A 16,107-nucleotide genomic window follows, 5' to 3' on the forward strand; every position below is an offset into this window, starting at 1 on the left:
AAAATGGCAGGCGAAAATTGACGAAGGAGCCACACGATTGCTCCCTGGGCACTAAGGAGTCTGAACAACTGATCCTTTTTAGTTTCCGGGCACAGAGCCCTAGCACGAGCACCTAGTTTGAACAGGGCCTATTCAGTCCGGTCATACAGGATGAACACTGATGCATGTGCATAGTCACGTGGCAGTATTTTGCGAACCCTCATATTATAACGCACTGACACGCACACTTTTGTATTTAGTCACGTTCAGCTGAAGGTGACGCCACTATAGTTCACTTTTCCTCCCTCGCAAATCTTGGCTCAACACGGTAAGTAATATGCACTATTCTGTTATTATACATTATTCCAGAATAATGTTAATTTTCTTCGATAGTTGCCCTGACATTTCAATAATCTTCGTATCTTCTGTCCTCAGCAATTTTTTCCTCAAACGATTATTTTTACTAGTTCTTAACCTGTGAATTTGCGTTAAAGGCGTGTTTCTCACTACGTTAATACGGGTTGACTGAAGACAAGTCAAGCTCAGTAAAAGATCGATTTACAAAAGTTGGCGGCTGACCTGCCGTTGAACTCTTACCACATGCGAGACATGATCTTCCTTTAATGGAGCGAAATGTGCTTACACAGTATATTTTCCAGTTTGCGTAACTTCTATTGGAAATAAATTAACGGTAGGTTTGTAATATTTTGCTGTGATGTCTTATTCGATACGAATAACAGTTTTATTTGATTGTTTTTCTGACGTAACGAGAACTTTCTAATTTCGTTCAAACTCGTATAGAGAATATGGCACACGATGAATTTGTTGACGATACCGAAACATAAATGTATTTTCTTTGAGTGTTTAACGTCGTGGACGAAATCAAACATTCTTGTGTTACAGTTCTCGAAAGCTGTGAAAGACAGGCAGATATGTAGTACTGATTGATATACGCTCATATTTATCGATATATATAATATGTATTACATAGGCAAAATGTGCTTCACAGCCAACTTGTAGTTCACTGGGGCGAAACAACGAGTTGGCACTAATATTAGTTGACCTCGTGGTCATGAAGACCATGAACGGCGATATATTCTGGACATTTTTTACCATTAGTTTTATTATTTCAAAACCTGAACTGCTTTTACTTGTGAAACATTAGAAGAAGCATTAACGATTTTCAGATTTCTAACCAAGTGTTAATTTGTGCATGGTCAACGTAAAATTCTTTGACAGTCACGTGACAGAATCTGGATGGAGAATAATTAACTTAGCAGTGTTCATGTTTAAATTTCAAGTTCTCGTCCGTTGCTTATAAGAGTGAAACGGAAAACTTATGTAAAGACGTCTGTGAGCTTCGAACAGCGACAGAGAGTTGTGATGGACTTATCACCAGAAAAATAACAGATCTCTATCTCAATAAGGTGATCTTCGTTTGCTGGGATGTAAATTAAAAAACGGATGCAATAAGAAAGCTTTAAAGTTTATTTGGAACGTTGTGAAAATCGAGAATCAGAATATCAACTTATTCAATTCACTAACAGCACATTAAACTGCTCCAGTGACTGAGCGGTATTTCGGCATAAAGCCTGATTACCGAGGCCCTATTAGCGGGCTCGGGATATCCCGTATCCCTTAATATTTTTGGCTTAAGACGAACATTTTCAAGAAAATCCTTCATGTAATCGACATCAACCTAAAAGATGTCAAGAAATCTACGCGTTCAAGACTTCTGTCAGAGTTGTGAACGAAAAAAGTGATTTTATGACGTTATAGGACGAAAACAAGCTTTGCACCAAAACGAGGCCGTGCCTCGTGCACGTCTAAGAAAATGTGTCCCACATGGGAGGGAAAGACGCTGTCGCGTCCTATATATAATGTTTTCAGCATCATCAGGTTTTCGGAGCTCCCTCGGCGGGTGGACCGGTGAGGGTGGGACTCTGCAGAGACTCTGCGCCCAGTAACTCTACCCCAATGAGGGGGTAGGGGGGAGCAGAGACGGGGGAGCATTTTGCTCAAATTATTTTTAATTTTTTTCATTGTTATATTAACATGTTAAAAGGCGCGTTTTAACTTGTATCTACTTCAGATGGATATATCTGCCACTGTAAATTCGATTTAAATGTTAAGAAAGGTATGTTCTTGTCCCCCTTTAAGGTGGGGCTCTACCTGAATTTGAGTGAAATTTGAAGAGTTTTAAGAATGGATAGAAGAAAGAAAATGATTTTTGGAACACTAACAGACAGTCGACAACCACGCAAGAGCACCCCAGGTTGCTAGTGGACTAACTTGGTATCCGTCTATTAATTATTAACTACAAATTCTAATTTTAAAACTTCACTAAATCTTCAACATTCCTTATTTCTTTTAATTTTACCAATCCTTCAAGAAAAATTATTTCCTTCCAAATATACCTAAAAATCACCCAAAAATTCATAAAACACCCCAAATCATTAATTTGTGCTATGAATGGAGGGTTTTTGTATTGCTTGAAATGCAAACAAGATATTTTCATTTGACCGATTTTAAGCGGCGTGAAAATGGCTTTTAGGTGAACCCCCACCTTAACTGATCCCGTAGATCCTTATTATGTATATGGTCACTTGTGTCTGACGCTCGATATCCGGCGGATTCACTTTTCTCAATATCCGGTATCCCTGTCGTATTTCTTTTATCCCTAAAAATATGCCCAAACTGAATATCTCGTATTCCAAATTAATGAAGCCTTACCGCAATGTCTTTGTTTTTATGTCATCTTTAAAGACTTTAAATATGGCGCAAAATGCTGAGGTGGAGTCAATCGCTGGCTTTTAATAAGAAATAAGTTTTTGTTTTGGCAGGAAAGAAAGACACGTCTGTTCCCACATTTGTCAGTCCTTAATGCAGGCTGTTTTTTCTCATTACTGCCTTCAGTGCCGGTTATTGAATGTTTCCTTTCAATCCAGTGGGGAGAGTTTGGTACGCCATCAAAATATGCTCATGGGGAAGTAAGTGTTCATTTCAATCCACGCAAATCCCTGATTCTCTTGTTGAGTTAACCGGGTCATACAGGTTGAACCCGCCGACTGTTCGCGGTTCAGTCGAGTACCGGTACAAATTTATTTAAACGCGCCCTTAATGATAATCGTGGTGGGAGCATTTAAAACTCAGCGTTTGGTCTTTAAGCTGCCAATATCAACAACAAGGCGGGTAATTCAGTAGAAAAAAAAGAGGTTCTCAATGGCTCAGTCCGATTCATTACATGGTTATTCCAGAACGTTTGTGCTCGATTCGATGAATTCACACAGCCACAAACGTGTCTCTCATCACGTCCGGTCCGAAAATAATTTACTCCTGTTTTCGACTTGTTTCAGTTTTTAAATTCCTTGTAACGACCCCTTTGTAGCTTATGTTAGGCGACTGAAAGTTGTGTTCTTCAGACCACATTAATAAAGAATAATTTTAGCTTGGTTTAATAACAAGTTTGCGTATTATTTTCTTCTTCCCGGCCGGAGTGCAAAGTTCAAAACTGTCTCTGAAAGCCGACTATTTTTTGTGCTTTACATCATGACTCATGACATTGGAATGTGCTTATACAAGCACCTTTTCAACTATACCAAACGATGGACAATTTTTTCCTGACCAGTGAGATTGCAATTAGCCCTGCGGGAGTATCAGCCCGCCAGATTATGATTTATATAATATTCTTGGGTTAGCAACTCTTATGCACAGCTAATATACAGCAAGACAAGGACGGTGACTTCTTTATGTTTTGTTCAGCATAAATCAACAGAGTTCAATAACAGTTGCAGCCTCCGGGGGGCATATATAAATGGCAGAGTAACCGTTGTTCCTTTCAGGGGGTGGGGGGGGGATGTATGGCATTCCGTGTGAGAAAATCACAAGCTGTGCAAAGCTAGTGTAAGTACAAGAAGATATGATAAAAAGCCCTGCACGTCTTACGCCGGTTTCTACTCCTCTCATGCTTATACTCCAAGTGAGAACTAGCCGCAGCGTGTTTTTCAAAAATTGCTGACGATAATCTGCACTATTTTTAATTAAAAAATTTGTTACCAAACTGGATAAGATAACAAATAGTGCTGTTAATTCATTTGCACTCTTGAAATGGTGTCACTTTAGGCTTTTTTAAAATTACAGATCCGTAGATCAGTTGATATTATTGATAACAGCGCAAAATGCTTTATTTTGCTCTTTATTGTCCGAGTAAAGATCGTTTTTGTAGTGTCGGAAGAAATTGGAAACAATTATCAACAGTTTTGTCGGTTGTGTTGTGAACGTTCAATTGGTTCGAACTGCGCGCTGTCTTTGAGACAATTGCTTTCGGAAGCATCCAAATCAACCTCCGGTTTTATCTTTAGCATGTGAACGTCCAGCACAGCTGAAAGCTATGTTTAACCATGTGACCACCCACGCATCCGTACTCGAAGATCGAAGAAAAATTTTTGCATTGAGAAATGAATAAATAGATTGATCACTCTCCCATGAAACCGATGAATGCTGGGAGGTCAGCATTGATTTAGTTTATCGTTTAAGTTGACTTGTCTATCGCCGTCAGCCAAAGACGACCTGTTCTTGACGGAATCCAATACTGCGCTGAGAACGTTTACATGATTACCCAGGCATCAGGTAAACACCTGGGAACGATGCGAGTTACTGGGCATCCAACTGAGATAGGGGACTAAAAGTCTCGTATCTCAGCTGGATGCCGAGTTCTGTTTTTGGTTGCTAAGAGGCTCTGGCTCGTTATGGCTCAATAAAGTGCCCCTTTTATACGTTTCCCTAGGATCGAAATTTTCATTTTGAATAAAACACGCGATTGGATTGGATGAATCATTTATCTGACAAACAATAAGCATGAAGTGAAGTGTTAATAAATTAAAATTCTCACCTCGAATTAACCTACTTTACACATTGTTTTGTTTTTAAAAGTTCACACATTACACGTAGCCTCCCACGCAGTCGCTTTTAGGGGAATCGTATTACCTCCTCCCCTGTGGGGAGGAGGTAATATGAGTCCCCTAAAAACGACTGCGTGGGAGGCTAACATTACACGTGGAGCGAGGTTGTATTTAGACTGACGTATCTAGTTCGAAAATGGTTGTCATGGTTTCGTTGTCGAACAATTTTGTCCTCCCACGCAAGTATCACGCAGGTCTGCCGTTTTTCATTACGAATGTTTAACGAGCCGTAACGCCTACGATTATATGCATAATTGGTTACAACACCAAAACCGTACGCACAGGCGATCGGTAGCTCATTTCGCACGGTATTTGTCACTCGAGGATACACAGCTCTGCGGTGTCAAAGCAGTTCAGAAAATATCAGGCCATTTCCAAGCGCTGAGGCCAGGATCTAACAAGACCTCTTCCACGCGATTCGAATTGGGCATGTTAACAATAGAAAATCCACGTTTTCTCGCTTGTGAAGGTAACTATTTTCTAAACATTTTTTTAATAAGTCCTACTGGACGAACGTTGTGTCATTGGAGGATCAGTATTCCATCGCAGGAGAAAAAACCATGACTCCGTGGGCAGAAATTTCGAAACATTAGATATCTTGAACCATGTGAAAAAAATTCTGTTTCTCTCGCGCTGCCGGTGCCGCTGTTTGGATACAATTTACACGGTTTATACTGCCCTTTCATCGCATGAGTGATCATCAAACTTCACCTTCACATATAATTAGCCCTTATAGAATCACCAACGTAGTAAATGGCAACAGTTTCTAGAACTTGTAGGCTGTTTGAAGTGTGTGTCAGACACATCGGAAACGTGTTCCCACACAGATTTATAGGTGTATCCTAGACCGTTAAAGCGTAAGGCTGTATACTCTATAAATCTTAAAACTCAAGAAAGTGGCAAGAGTGCAGTTTGGAACTTTCCGGGTTGCAGATTTCAGCTTGTTTTCCGCGTTGACTTTGCAAATTTTCGAAATCTGTTGCATTCGCTTCCTGAACCGGAATTTCCGAAATTTTTAATTGAATGGTTATTGTATATTGGCAAACCGAATCAAAATACTAAAAAAGCTGCACTCAAGCACCATCTACTGGTGAAGTTCACGTATCGCACCCAATGCCGACACTCGGAGTAACTTTGTCGCTTTCATTTTGAGGGTCTAACCTTCAAGTTCTTAATTTGCTGGGGCCGAATTATAGTTCTAAGTTGGTTCAATTCTGAATAGAAAATCTATAAATCAGAATTGAGTTCTAAAAGAAATAAAACAGTTTCGTTTTTCTTCAAGAACCAGGCGTTCGGAACAGATTCGACAACTTGAATCGGTTTATCACCTGTGCAATTTTATGGTTTGCGAGCTAGGCGCCAGGAAACGGGTCGGGTCCATTGTAGAGTTGTGATTGCAAAGCCAGTTACTTCCTTACGGAAGTGAAGTTAAAAAAAAAACGCTTTGTTCGCCGCGCTATTCCTGTCAAAGTTTTCCATTTCAGAGGAAATCCCTGTCATTATTATTTTCAATGTTATTTTTTCCTTCAGATCAATTGCTCGTCTAGAGCCTTTATGATCAAGGTGCGGTGACGATAATAAGTAACCTGTTGGATTTGAATATCTGTGAAGACCTGTGGAGGTTACTTTATAGCAAATATCGTATTATGTCTCAACATTTAATCCAACCAACTCCTCTCTTTTCATTACGTTTGGCAAAAATTCCTTAGTTTGATGATCATAGACAATAGAACCCAAGATAGAGGTTCCATGAAGTTTCCTTTCACTGGAACACCACTTCCCTCGTGTGCGGGCCGTTCTATTACTAGAGCTGTTTACTTGTAACTGGCCAAGTGGAAGAACGTGAAAATAATTAACTCGGTTTCTATTGGGACCATTTCTACTTCAACCATTTTTCAGTCACCTCACTGCGGTGTGAAAAGAAACGTTTCATTTAAACCAAGAATTCAAGCGTTTCAGCCGGGTTCAGTCAGGGTTGAAAAATTTGGCTAACCAAAGCGAAAAACTCAACCAGCGAAAACAGTTAATCCTAATAGAACAGAACATAAGTAATTGGCCTGCGTGGCACTGAGGTTCTACAAAGCGGGAGGGAATCGAACGAGCGAGGTGAGCGTGGCCGCGCGGGGAAGGTGCCAGCACTACACGTTTTGCGTTCTCGCCACTCATAGCTTGCCCTTCTTCCCCTCAGTATCGTTTGTCTGCCTTTGTCTCAGTCGCGGTGAATGAAACATTTGTGGCTTTTGTATGTTTGCATTTTGGACGACAAATGGTCTATAAGTTGTACTTTAAACTGCTCATGTTTCAATGTTTGTTTGTAACTGCCCAAACCAGGAAACATTTAACCACCCACAAAGAAATCATTGTTATTGGGCTGTCCCATGCTGAATAATTTAATCTTTATTTTTACAGTTTGCTTCCGCGCCGCGGCATCACGTGATGATGGAGAGGATACTGCTGACAATTGCCTGTTTACAAATGCTATCAAGAAGTAAGGAAAATAAGCTTTATCTGTATCCGTTTAAGGGTAAAGGTCAAACAATTCTAAAGTTTTTGGTCACGCAAAATGGTCTTAAAATGAATAATTTCCCGCCCATAGAGCACGCGGAAGAAAAATTTAACTAGCGGAATGGTTGAATGGCGGAAGGAGGAAGGGAGACCATGTGTCTCTTCCTAGGTTCCAGTCCCTCTTGTTAGACATTTTTCCGCCACTATGGGGGGAGTCTGTTGGGCAACCTGTGGAACCATAACAGAAATACAGTAATTGGGAACCCGTAGCCTGCAGAACAGGTGTGATTTTTTTTGTTGCGTTTTTCAGGCGAGCGGAGGCAAGCGCGAGTCACGCACGGCGCCCCTCGCTTGCCACTGCCCGCCTGAAAGACGCAAATAATAACGCCTGTTCTGCAAGCTAGAGGACCCTAATTATAAAAGGAGTGGATTTGGTCGGCTCCGGTCTATGGTCCCTTGTATATTCTTTCTTTCGGCTTAAAGAAAGAACCTTTGTTTCAATAAGTCAGCTGTGGAACTACAGTCAACTCTCTCAAAGCGACCACTTCTCGTAAGCGACCACCTCCCGTAAGCGACCACTTCGTAAAGAACCGTTTTGTTTCTCAGTTAAATACTGTTTCAAGAGCTCTCTCGTAAGCGACCACCACTCAAATTTCTAAGGGACCGCGACCACTTTTTATGCCAGAAATTTGACATATTCTTTTGTTTTCTGTTTTCGGTAAGCGACCACCCAACATATTCGCGTATGATCGGAGTAAATAATAACTCAGAAGTAACAAAAGTTCAATTTTTAATGACGCTACCTCGGACAAGTGACAGTTTACAGACAGAGAAGATTACTATAATTAGATCTGTAGGTAAATGGCAATTGTTACAGTAATCTGTTCCAAAATGTTACACAAAGTTTCGTCAGAAGAATGAATAGATGTGAAAAAATCAAATAAATTAGTTTCTATTTGCCTAACTTTAGCTGCTAGGGTAATATTTTTAGGTAATTAATTTATCAGTCCAGAATTAGGCTTATTTTGTTGATCTTTCCCGTAAGCGACCTCCCGTAAGCGACCACTTTGTCGTGCACCAAGGGTGGTCGCTTACGAGAGAGTTGACTGTAGTTGTCCATTATGTTCATTAGAACATATTTTGTTGGATCTTTTTACGACAACCAAGCCATTGGACCACATTTCGTGAGATGCGATCACTTGCATCGGTCACACCATTCGATGACGTCATTCGTACGTCTATACTCTGATCACAAACTCCGCTACACCAATCAAAACGCGGGTTTTACTCTGTTCATTGTTTTTAAAAAATTAGAATATAACGTACAGTTGCATCTTAAGAATAAGAAATTATTTGTCTGAACGGCGAATTATCAACCAACATTGTCTTAAAGACCAAAGATTCAGACGCCGAGAAGAATTTAAAATGGCTTCCCTTGTTTATGAGGCGTGACATGCATACTATGCATACCCTAATGTTTCAAAGATTATTTTAAGGCTTTTAGAACTATCCACAACACGAGGGGAAGTGGGAAAAACTTAATGCTTCCCAAAGTGAGAACTGAGACTGCAAGGAAGTCTTTTCATTTTAAAGGATCAAAACTTTTTAATGACATTCCAAATGAAATGAAGGATCTTAACTCAGTCATGATTTTTAAAACTCGTATTTTAGAATTGTATATATCACAAGCTTTGTATTTACTTTTAAAGTTAGTGGCTGTATTTTTTAGGTTTTTTAGGTTCTTTTCTTTTTTGCAGGGCCCTTATTGATATCAGCATTTTATGCTGAAGAGGTCACCCTGGTTAAATAACATTTTATTATTATTATTATTATTATTATTATTATTATTATTATTATGATTATTATTGTTATTTATTACAACATCAGATGTCAGTTAATTTATTATTAATTTAACAACTGCGACTATAGTTGGTTTTCATTTTTTACCAGTACTCAATATTTTGATCAAAATTTGTTTATCCTAGATGTTGTGGTTCAAACTGCGGCCTTATGTCCAGGTGACATGATTACAAAACGTGATAAAGTCACCAGAGAGTATGAGTGTGTTCCTTGCTTGAAATGTCGGGCAGGATATGGCTTGTCGGTCAACTGTGGTGACGTCATAACTCCACAAACACCGATAGTATGCAAACCGTGTGTTCTGGGTGAAACGTACTCTCCTGCAAACGAGCCTGGTGCTTGCAAGGATTGCGAGAACTGCGGCAAGTATCGAGAAACCAGTAAAGCTTGTACACTGACTTCAAAGGCGGTGTGTGGCAAATGTAAAGTAGGGGCCTACCCAGATGGCCTGCTGTCAATGTGCAAACCCTGTTCCTATTGCTGTAACGATGGCAAAGACATTGTTATTCCCGCATGTCAAGTCCCTGGAGTAGCAAAAGGTATGCAGTGCACCTATCTGCGATCGTGCCCTAAGACCGCAGCAAAACCGGACTCTAAAACAAGCCTCAGCACAGCCTCAATTGTGCCAAGTCGTTCAGCAACGGTGACATTATCGACCCCGTATCCCACAGCAACGACGATAACTGCACAAGGAAACCGAAGCAACGAAGAGCAGGGAACTCAGTACCGAGGGGAACAAATAAAAAGCGATGGCTCTAAAGGTGCCACATTTTCCCCATCGCAAATGGTTGGCGTTATTGTTGGCCCCGTCTTAGGGGCATTTGCTGTGGTAGGCTTGTTAGTTTGGAAATTTAAACCTAGCATCAAGCAAGCGGTTAAGAAGATACACAAGGCAGCGCCTGGTGATGCCGAGATCGAGAGCGGGATCCCGTTACAGCACCTACAAAGTGAAGATACTGGCTGTGAAACAGATGAGTTACAAGCACAGTTGGAGCTCGGAAACCCCTTAGAGCAACGACAAGTTGGAGCTGAAACAGATGAGTTGCCCGTCCAGGAGAGTGGAGATAGTCCAGAGTCTCGTCCGGCGCAGGAGACCCAGCCACCAAATGATTTGGATGGACCCGGTAAGGTTTATCGGGTGCAGGACCCCCAGCCACCAAATGGCTTGGATGGACCCGATAAGGTTGGTTCGGTGCAGGAGACCCAACCACCAGATAGTTTTAAAGAAAAAGGTAAGAAGCAAGATTGAAATCGTTTGTTAGTTATAAGATTTCAAGTTTTTTTTTTTTGAGTATTTAACTATCCAAAAGTATAAAAATACCACTTTAGTACCTCAGGATGATGGTTGGATGTGTGGTATTATTATTATTATTATTATTGTGAAATGTTCGTGGCTAGTCTGACGCGGCGTTTCGTCTCGGCCAAGAGACTCTTCAGAGACCTTTAGAATTTGTAGGCAAACTCGTTGAGCATCGCGCTCAAAGTCCCGTTCGCAAATTCAAGATGTTAGCAGTCTGACATTTTTTCAATTCTTTATTGTATAAATTTCAACTCGTGTACGTGCGGTTGGGAATCCTTCTGCGATAGAGGGCCAGACTGATAACATCTTGAATTTGCGAACGGGACTTTGAGCGCGATGCTCAACGAGTTTGCCTACAAATTCTAAAGGTCTCTGAAGAGTCTCTTGGCCGAGACGAAACGCCGCGTCAGACTAGCCACGAACATTTCACAAGTGACATTTTTTCAATTCTTTATTGTATTATTATTATTATTATTATTATTATTATTATTATTAACTTTGAACTTGTAAATAGCAATTTTTGTGGAATATTTTAATAAAGAATTATTATATTTTTATTATTATATTATTATTATTATTATTATTATTATTATTATTATTTTATTTTATTATTTTTTTGAAGGTGGGGGGGGGGGAGCTAGTTTGTAAACAGTGGTGCTGCGTCAGTGGGGAGTAGAAACGAATGTTTTGTTTATCAGCAAAGTTGATAAGGTGATCTAGCCTCTGTAGAGCAGACTCGCTCTGACGAAAGGCTAACGCCCGAAAAGTGAACACTCGAACCTCTTTACGGTGGGAAAATTACCTTACCAACTCTGTTGATAAAACCAAACATTTATATTGAAGATGTTTATTTAGTCTAACAACATCAATAAATTTTAGACTCCTTTATCTCGTTGTTAAAATAAAACCTTTGTTATGTATCTTTTCAGATTTGAAAACTTCCACTTGTTGTAAAGAGCTCTATCCAAACCCTGTTAATGAAGCTCACAGGAACCCCAATTTGAAGGTGACAACTGAGACGACTACCAAGGTCACATATGTTCTTGAGCCCAACCACGTGTCCATCATAGCAAAGTCATAAACTGAAATAGAAGATCAATTAAGAAATGACTAGCTATAGGTGCTAAGCCCTGGGTATCAGTGGTTTTTTCCCGAACTTCTTGAAGATGAGGTGCAAAACACCATGGCCTATGTGTGTCTCAGACGTAGATTGTTAGTAGTTATCGATTAACTTATTTAGGCCTAGATCCGGAAACAGAAACAGAGCAGGGATGGCACACTGGTGAAAGCACTCGCCTCCCACCAATGTGGCCTAGGTTCGATTCCCGGACTTGACATTATAGTTGTGGGTTAAGTTTGTTGTTGGTTCTCATCCTTGCTCCGAGAGTTTTTTCTCCGGGTACTCCGGTTTTCCGCTCTCTTCAAAAACCAACATTTCCTCATTCCAATTCGATCTCGACTGTTTTTTAAGATACGATAACGCCACCTGAAAGAAGACATTGAGATTGTGCGCGGTTGTTTTTTGGCAGAAAAACCTCTGGTTCCCAGGTACGCGCGTTTACCTTGTTAAAAGTAGGAGGTCCAATTAGGGGTTGGGGTGTGTGTTTATGGGGGGCGGGAGGGGGTAAGGAGGGGTTTCGACATATCCCCTGTGCCATGAATACCTCAGATTTAATCACGGCGTTGAATATTTCTTTTTTCCAATAGTAAATAAAATAAATAGACTTCAGTCAAACGGCTTCTGACTGATCTAGCAGTCCCGGGGCCAAGGACTCCAAGTCTAGTGGTTAACAACTCCTATCCCAACAGCACCTAATGGGGTTTCAAAATAGGTTGACTGACTTTGTCAAACATGATTTCCATGACTCTGACGAGGGAAAATTCAGTTTGTATGACCTTTTTCCAATCTAAATGAAGTTGTAGGCATGGTTGTATAAAGCTAGTTTTTCATACCCATGGCTTTTTTCGTCAGAATTCCTCGTTATTTATCATCATTATTTTATGCGAGCTTTTTCGGGTGATTGTGTACTTCATAATGGCCATGATTTTCCTTGCTTTGTATGGGAAGGGGAAAAAAGCAGAATAAAAAAAAAGAAAGTAACTAGGTTGATTTAAATAAATAAATAAATAAATAGTAATAATAACAATAATAATTAGAACTAAGTAATTGCTATAACTAAGGAATTGCTATAAGGAATTCGCTGTGTTGTGCCACAAATTAACACAGCCAAAATGGAATGGTTACAATTATTTAGTTATTTTTTTTTTCTTTTTGATAATTAAAGCTATTTCACCGTTCAAAAAAAAATCTTTAGTGTCTTTTCGTTGTTCATTGTCCGTCCTGTTAACAAAAATCCTTTGGAATACGCGGCAAGAGAGTTTTTTTTTAACATCTTAACTGACTAAGTCACGAGAAAAATGGCAATAATTATTAAGGGAGTTACTTTCCAATAGTGCCCTAACGTTAAACGCCTGTGGGCTTCTACTTTTAACAGTTTCTGGGCGTTTGAAACTTGTCATGAAACGCTAGAAGTCGTTGTCCACAAAATATATCCAACCACTTTGCGCCGACAGTGGAAAAGCGAATTGTTTAAGTATAGTGAAAACCAGTGAATCGTGAGCTCAACGCCGGGAGGTGCAAAAACAAATACTACCCAGTTTTCGAATAGCTCATTCTACAATTGTGTGCTTAGTGATCTGGCCTTGGATTGGAAGCGAGGCTGGGGTAAATCCCGCAGCCTCGCTTTCAATCCAAGGCCAGGGCACTAAGCACAGAACTGTAAAATTGCTGCGGCTATACCTAGTCAAAGGACGTCGCCGAAAAGTACCATCGCCTGGTTTGGTGTAAACTAATTAACAAATAAAGAAACAACGTAGTAAGAAACAAGAATATCCTGTTACAAGTCGGTGGCATGATCGGCGACGGTTGAATACTGCATTAATTCCGCATTTTAGAGATCAAGGGAATTAATGAAAAAGCGGCTAAACTTTTTCTCGTTTCTAACCCCGTTATCGTTGTTACAAACACCACTGAGACCAGAAGAAATATCTGTATAACGAAGTGGTCGGATTATGTATCAGTCAATTGCATGACTGCCCCTGACCCCTACCCCCCTCCCCCCCTCACCCCTTTTCCCGGTGACCCTGGGAATAAGCATTTTTTTTTTTAAAAACTGAATGCCTCACGGTGCAGTTCAGTAGGTTTTATTTCTCGGTGTTTGGCAGTGACCATTCATTCCTTCTCATTCTTCTTCTTTTTTTACGTATCTATTCGTTTAGCTGGTGAACATTAAACGACATTATTTTGAGGCAAGACGTTAAAATCACGAGACCGTCAAACACCCAGAGTAGACTAATTCCCGAGCCCAGGGATGGACAAAGTTGAAAAATGCCCGGCTAATGCCCGGGGGTGGGTGCGGGGGCGGACAGCTGATGCATTGAGCGGGTTAGTTTAAATCTATTGGGATGAAACGGACGCCGGCGGCAAAGCGGAGTGCAACTGTACTCCTCGGTATGTATCAGCGTATTTATGTTGTACCTGTTCCATTTGTACGTGGCTTGTCCCCAAAAATACTCAACGGCGAGTAGTTCCTTTAATTTTAGAGCCCGTCACGTGATAGGCATATATACCATAATGTCTGTCATACAATTCGGCTCCAATTCACGTCGTTTCTTGGAATATATGCATTTTTTTCCCAAAGATTTGTACAAAATATGTCAACCCGACCATAGTTCAGTTAGGTTCCGTGGACAATTTAGCGAAGGAAGATCCAGCTTGTTCAGCTCCAGACGCTATGGACATGGAGTCTGCAGTTTCCTGACATGTGGTGATTGCTGTTCACGTGGTAACTTTTTAAGTGATAACCTTTCAACAGCTGGATACTGTCTTTTCTAATCTCTTAAGCTGTTGTTTTTTACGTGGAGTTTTTGTGCCACGCTGAACGGGAAAAATACATTTCCGAAATTTTTTTGTTCCTTCACTAATCTAGTACATCAAATCTAATCCTTTCCTGTTTACTAACGGGGCATTTTTCGCAGTAAGACAGAACGTCGATTTTTTCATCCCTGTTTTTTTTTTCTTTGTCATGGATGCTATTTCTCTTTACTGTTTTTATACGTTTCTTTTAAATTCTGCAGGGAGAAATTGGTTGGTAATCAGACATCTCGTCAGAAAGTACTTACTGTTCAGTTAAATACGTTTGTGAGTCTCAAGTTATGTTCACACTTAGTGCCCGAGCACTGGTGCCTTGACGGTGGGCACAAAATGCAAACGCGTGCACACAGGGACCCGGTACAGGTCTACTTCAGTGCCTGGATACAAGGTTTCGACCTTGTACTTGAGCAGGGACACCGTGCCCGAATTCTGGCGTGGAGTCTTGATAAAAGGGTGCGTCACATTAATGCTCAGCGAGAATCGCACTCGGGCACCATGCCCGGGAGCCGAGTGTGAACATAGCCTATTAAATCCGGTCATACAGGATCAACATGCATGTGCATAGTCACCTGGCAGTATTTTGCATACATAGTATTATAACGCACTGACACGCACACTTTTGTATTTAGTCACGTTCAGCTGAAGGTGGCGCCACTATAGTTCACTTTTCCTTTCCCGCTAAGGTGTACATCTTGGCTCAAGACGGTGCGTAATCTGCACTATTCCGTTATTATGTTATTCCGGAATAATGTTAATTTTCTTCCATCCAATCCACAGCGGCGCAAAAAGTTGCCCTGACATTTCACTAATCTTCGTATCTGATCTTCTGTCCTCAGCAATTCTTTCCTCAACATGATTATTTTTACTAGTTCTTTACCTGTAAATTTGCGTCAAGGCGTGTTCTTCAATTTACGTTAATACGGGTTGACTGAAGTTAAATCAAGCATGGAGAGAGTTGCAAAAGTTGGCGGCTGACCTGTCGTTGAACTCTAATTAGACCATGCAAGACATCAATGAAAGCCGCTTTCCTCTCTTCCTAATTAGCTTTACACAGTATATTTACCAGCTGGAAATAAAATAACGGTAGGTTTGTGATCTTCTGTTCGGATATTTTATTCGATATATATGGAACAGTTTTATTTGATTGTTTTTCCGATCTAACGAGAACTGTCTAATTTTGTTCAAACTCGTATAGGGAATATGACAAACGATGAATTTTGCCCGGGGAGAGACTCTCATATTAAAGGGGCGGGGATGCTCGTCGTCTCCCTTAGGGGTGTAAATTTCGGATTTTGGTCTCTCTTAGGGTGTTCTGGGTAAAGCACCTTTATATTTAGCCGTGAAGGTCTCGTTTAGGGTTGCACGCGAAAAGTTACTGTATTTTTTACTTGTCTGTGTTTTAAAATGGTCTCTTTTAGGGGGTCAAAAAAGTATGGGCCATGCCCAGATTGGTCTCCTCTAGGGGTTTAATTGAAAATTTTCGACGAGCATTCCCGCCCCTTTCATATGAGAGTCCTCCCCCCCCCCCCCCCCCGGGAATTTTGTTGACGGTACAAACATAAACATGT

General features: G+C 40.6%; 1 protein-coding gene across 4 annotated transcripts; it reads left to right on the top strand.

Annotated features, from left to right (window-relative positions):
* Window positions 1-259: 259 nt before the first annotated feature.
* LOC146449890 (uncharacterized) lies at window positions 260-12,913 on the top strand. Of its 4 annotated transcripts, none has more exons than XM_085101035.1 (5): window positions 260-307; window positions 6,488-6,561; window positions 7,350-7,428; window positions 9,431-10,537; window positions 11,535-12,913. In XM_085101035.1, exons 3-5 carry the CDS (start codon window positions 7,377-7,379, stop codon window positions 11,684-11,686), a joined length of 1,311 nt encoding a protein of 436 aa, XP_084957161.1. In that variant the 5' UTR covers window positions 260-307; window positions 6,488-6,561; window positions 7,350-7,376; the 3' UTR covers window positions 11,687-12,913. The 4 variants fall into 4 exon arrangements, with proteins under 4 accessions (XP_084957161.1, XP_084957160.1, XP_084957162.1 ...); XM_085101034.1 differs by having other exon boundaries at window positions 274-307; window positions 6,471-6,561; XM_085101036.1 differs by having other exon boundaries at window positions 275-307; window positions 6,471-6,561; window positions 7,350-7,425.
* Window positions 12,914-16,107: the final 3,194 nt, after the last annotated feature.

Source organism: Pavona decussata, unplaced genomic scaffold, assembly GCF_977016875.1.
Source record: "Pavona decussata unplaced genomic scaffold, jaPavDecu1.1 SCAFFOLD_563, whole genome shotgun sequence".
Taxonomy (NCBI): Eukaryota; Metazoa; Cnidaria; class Anthozoa; order Scleractinia; family Agariciidae; genus Pavona; species Pavona decussata.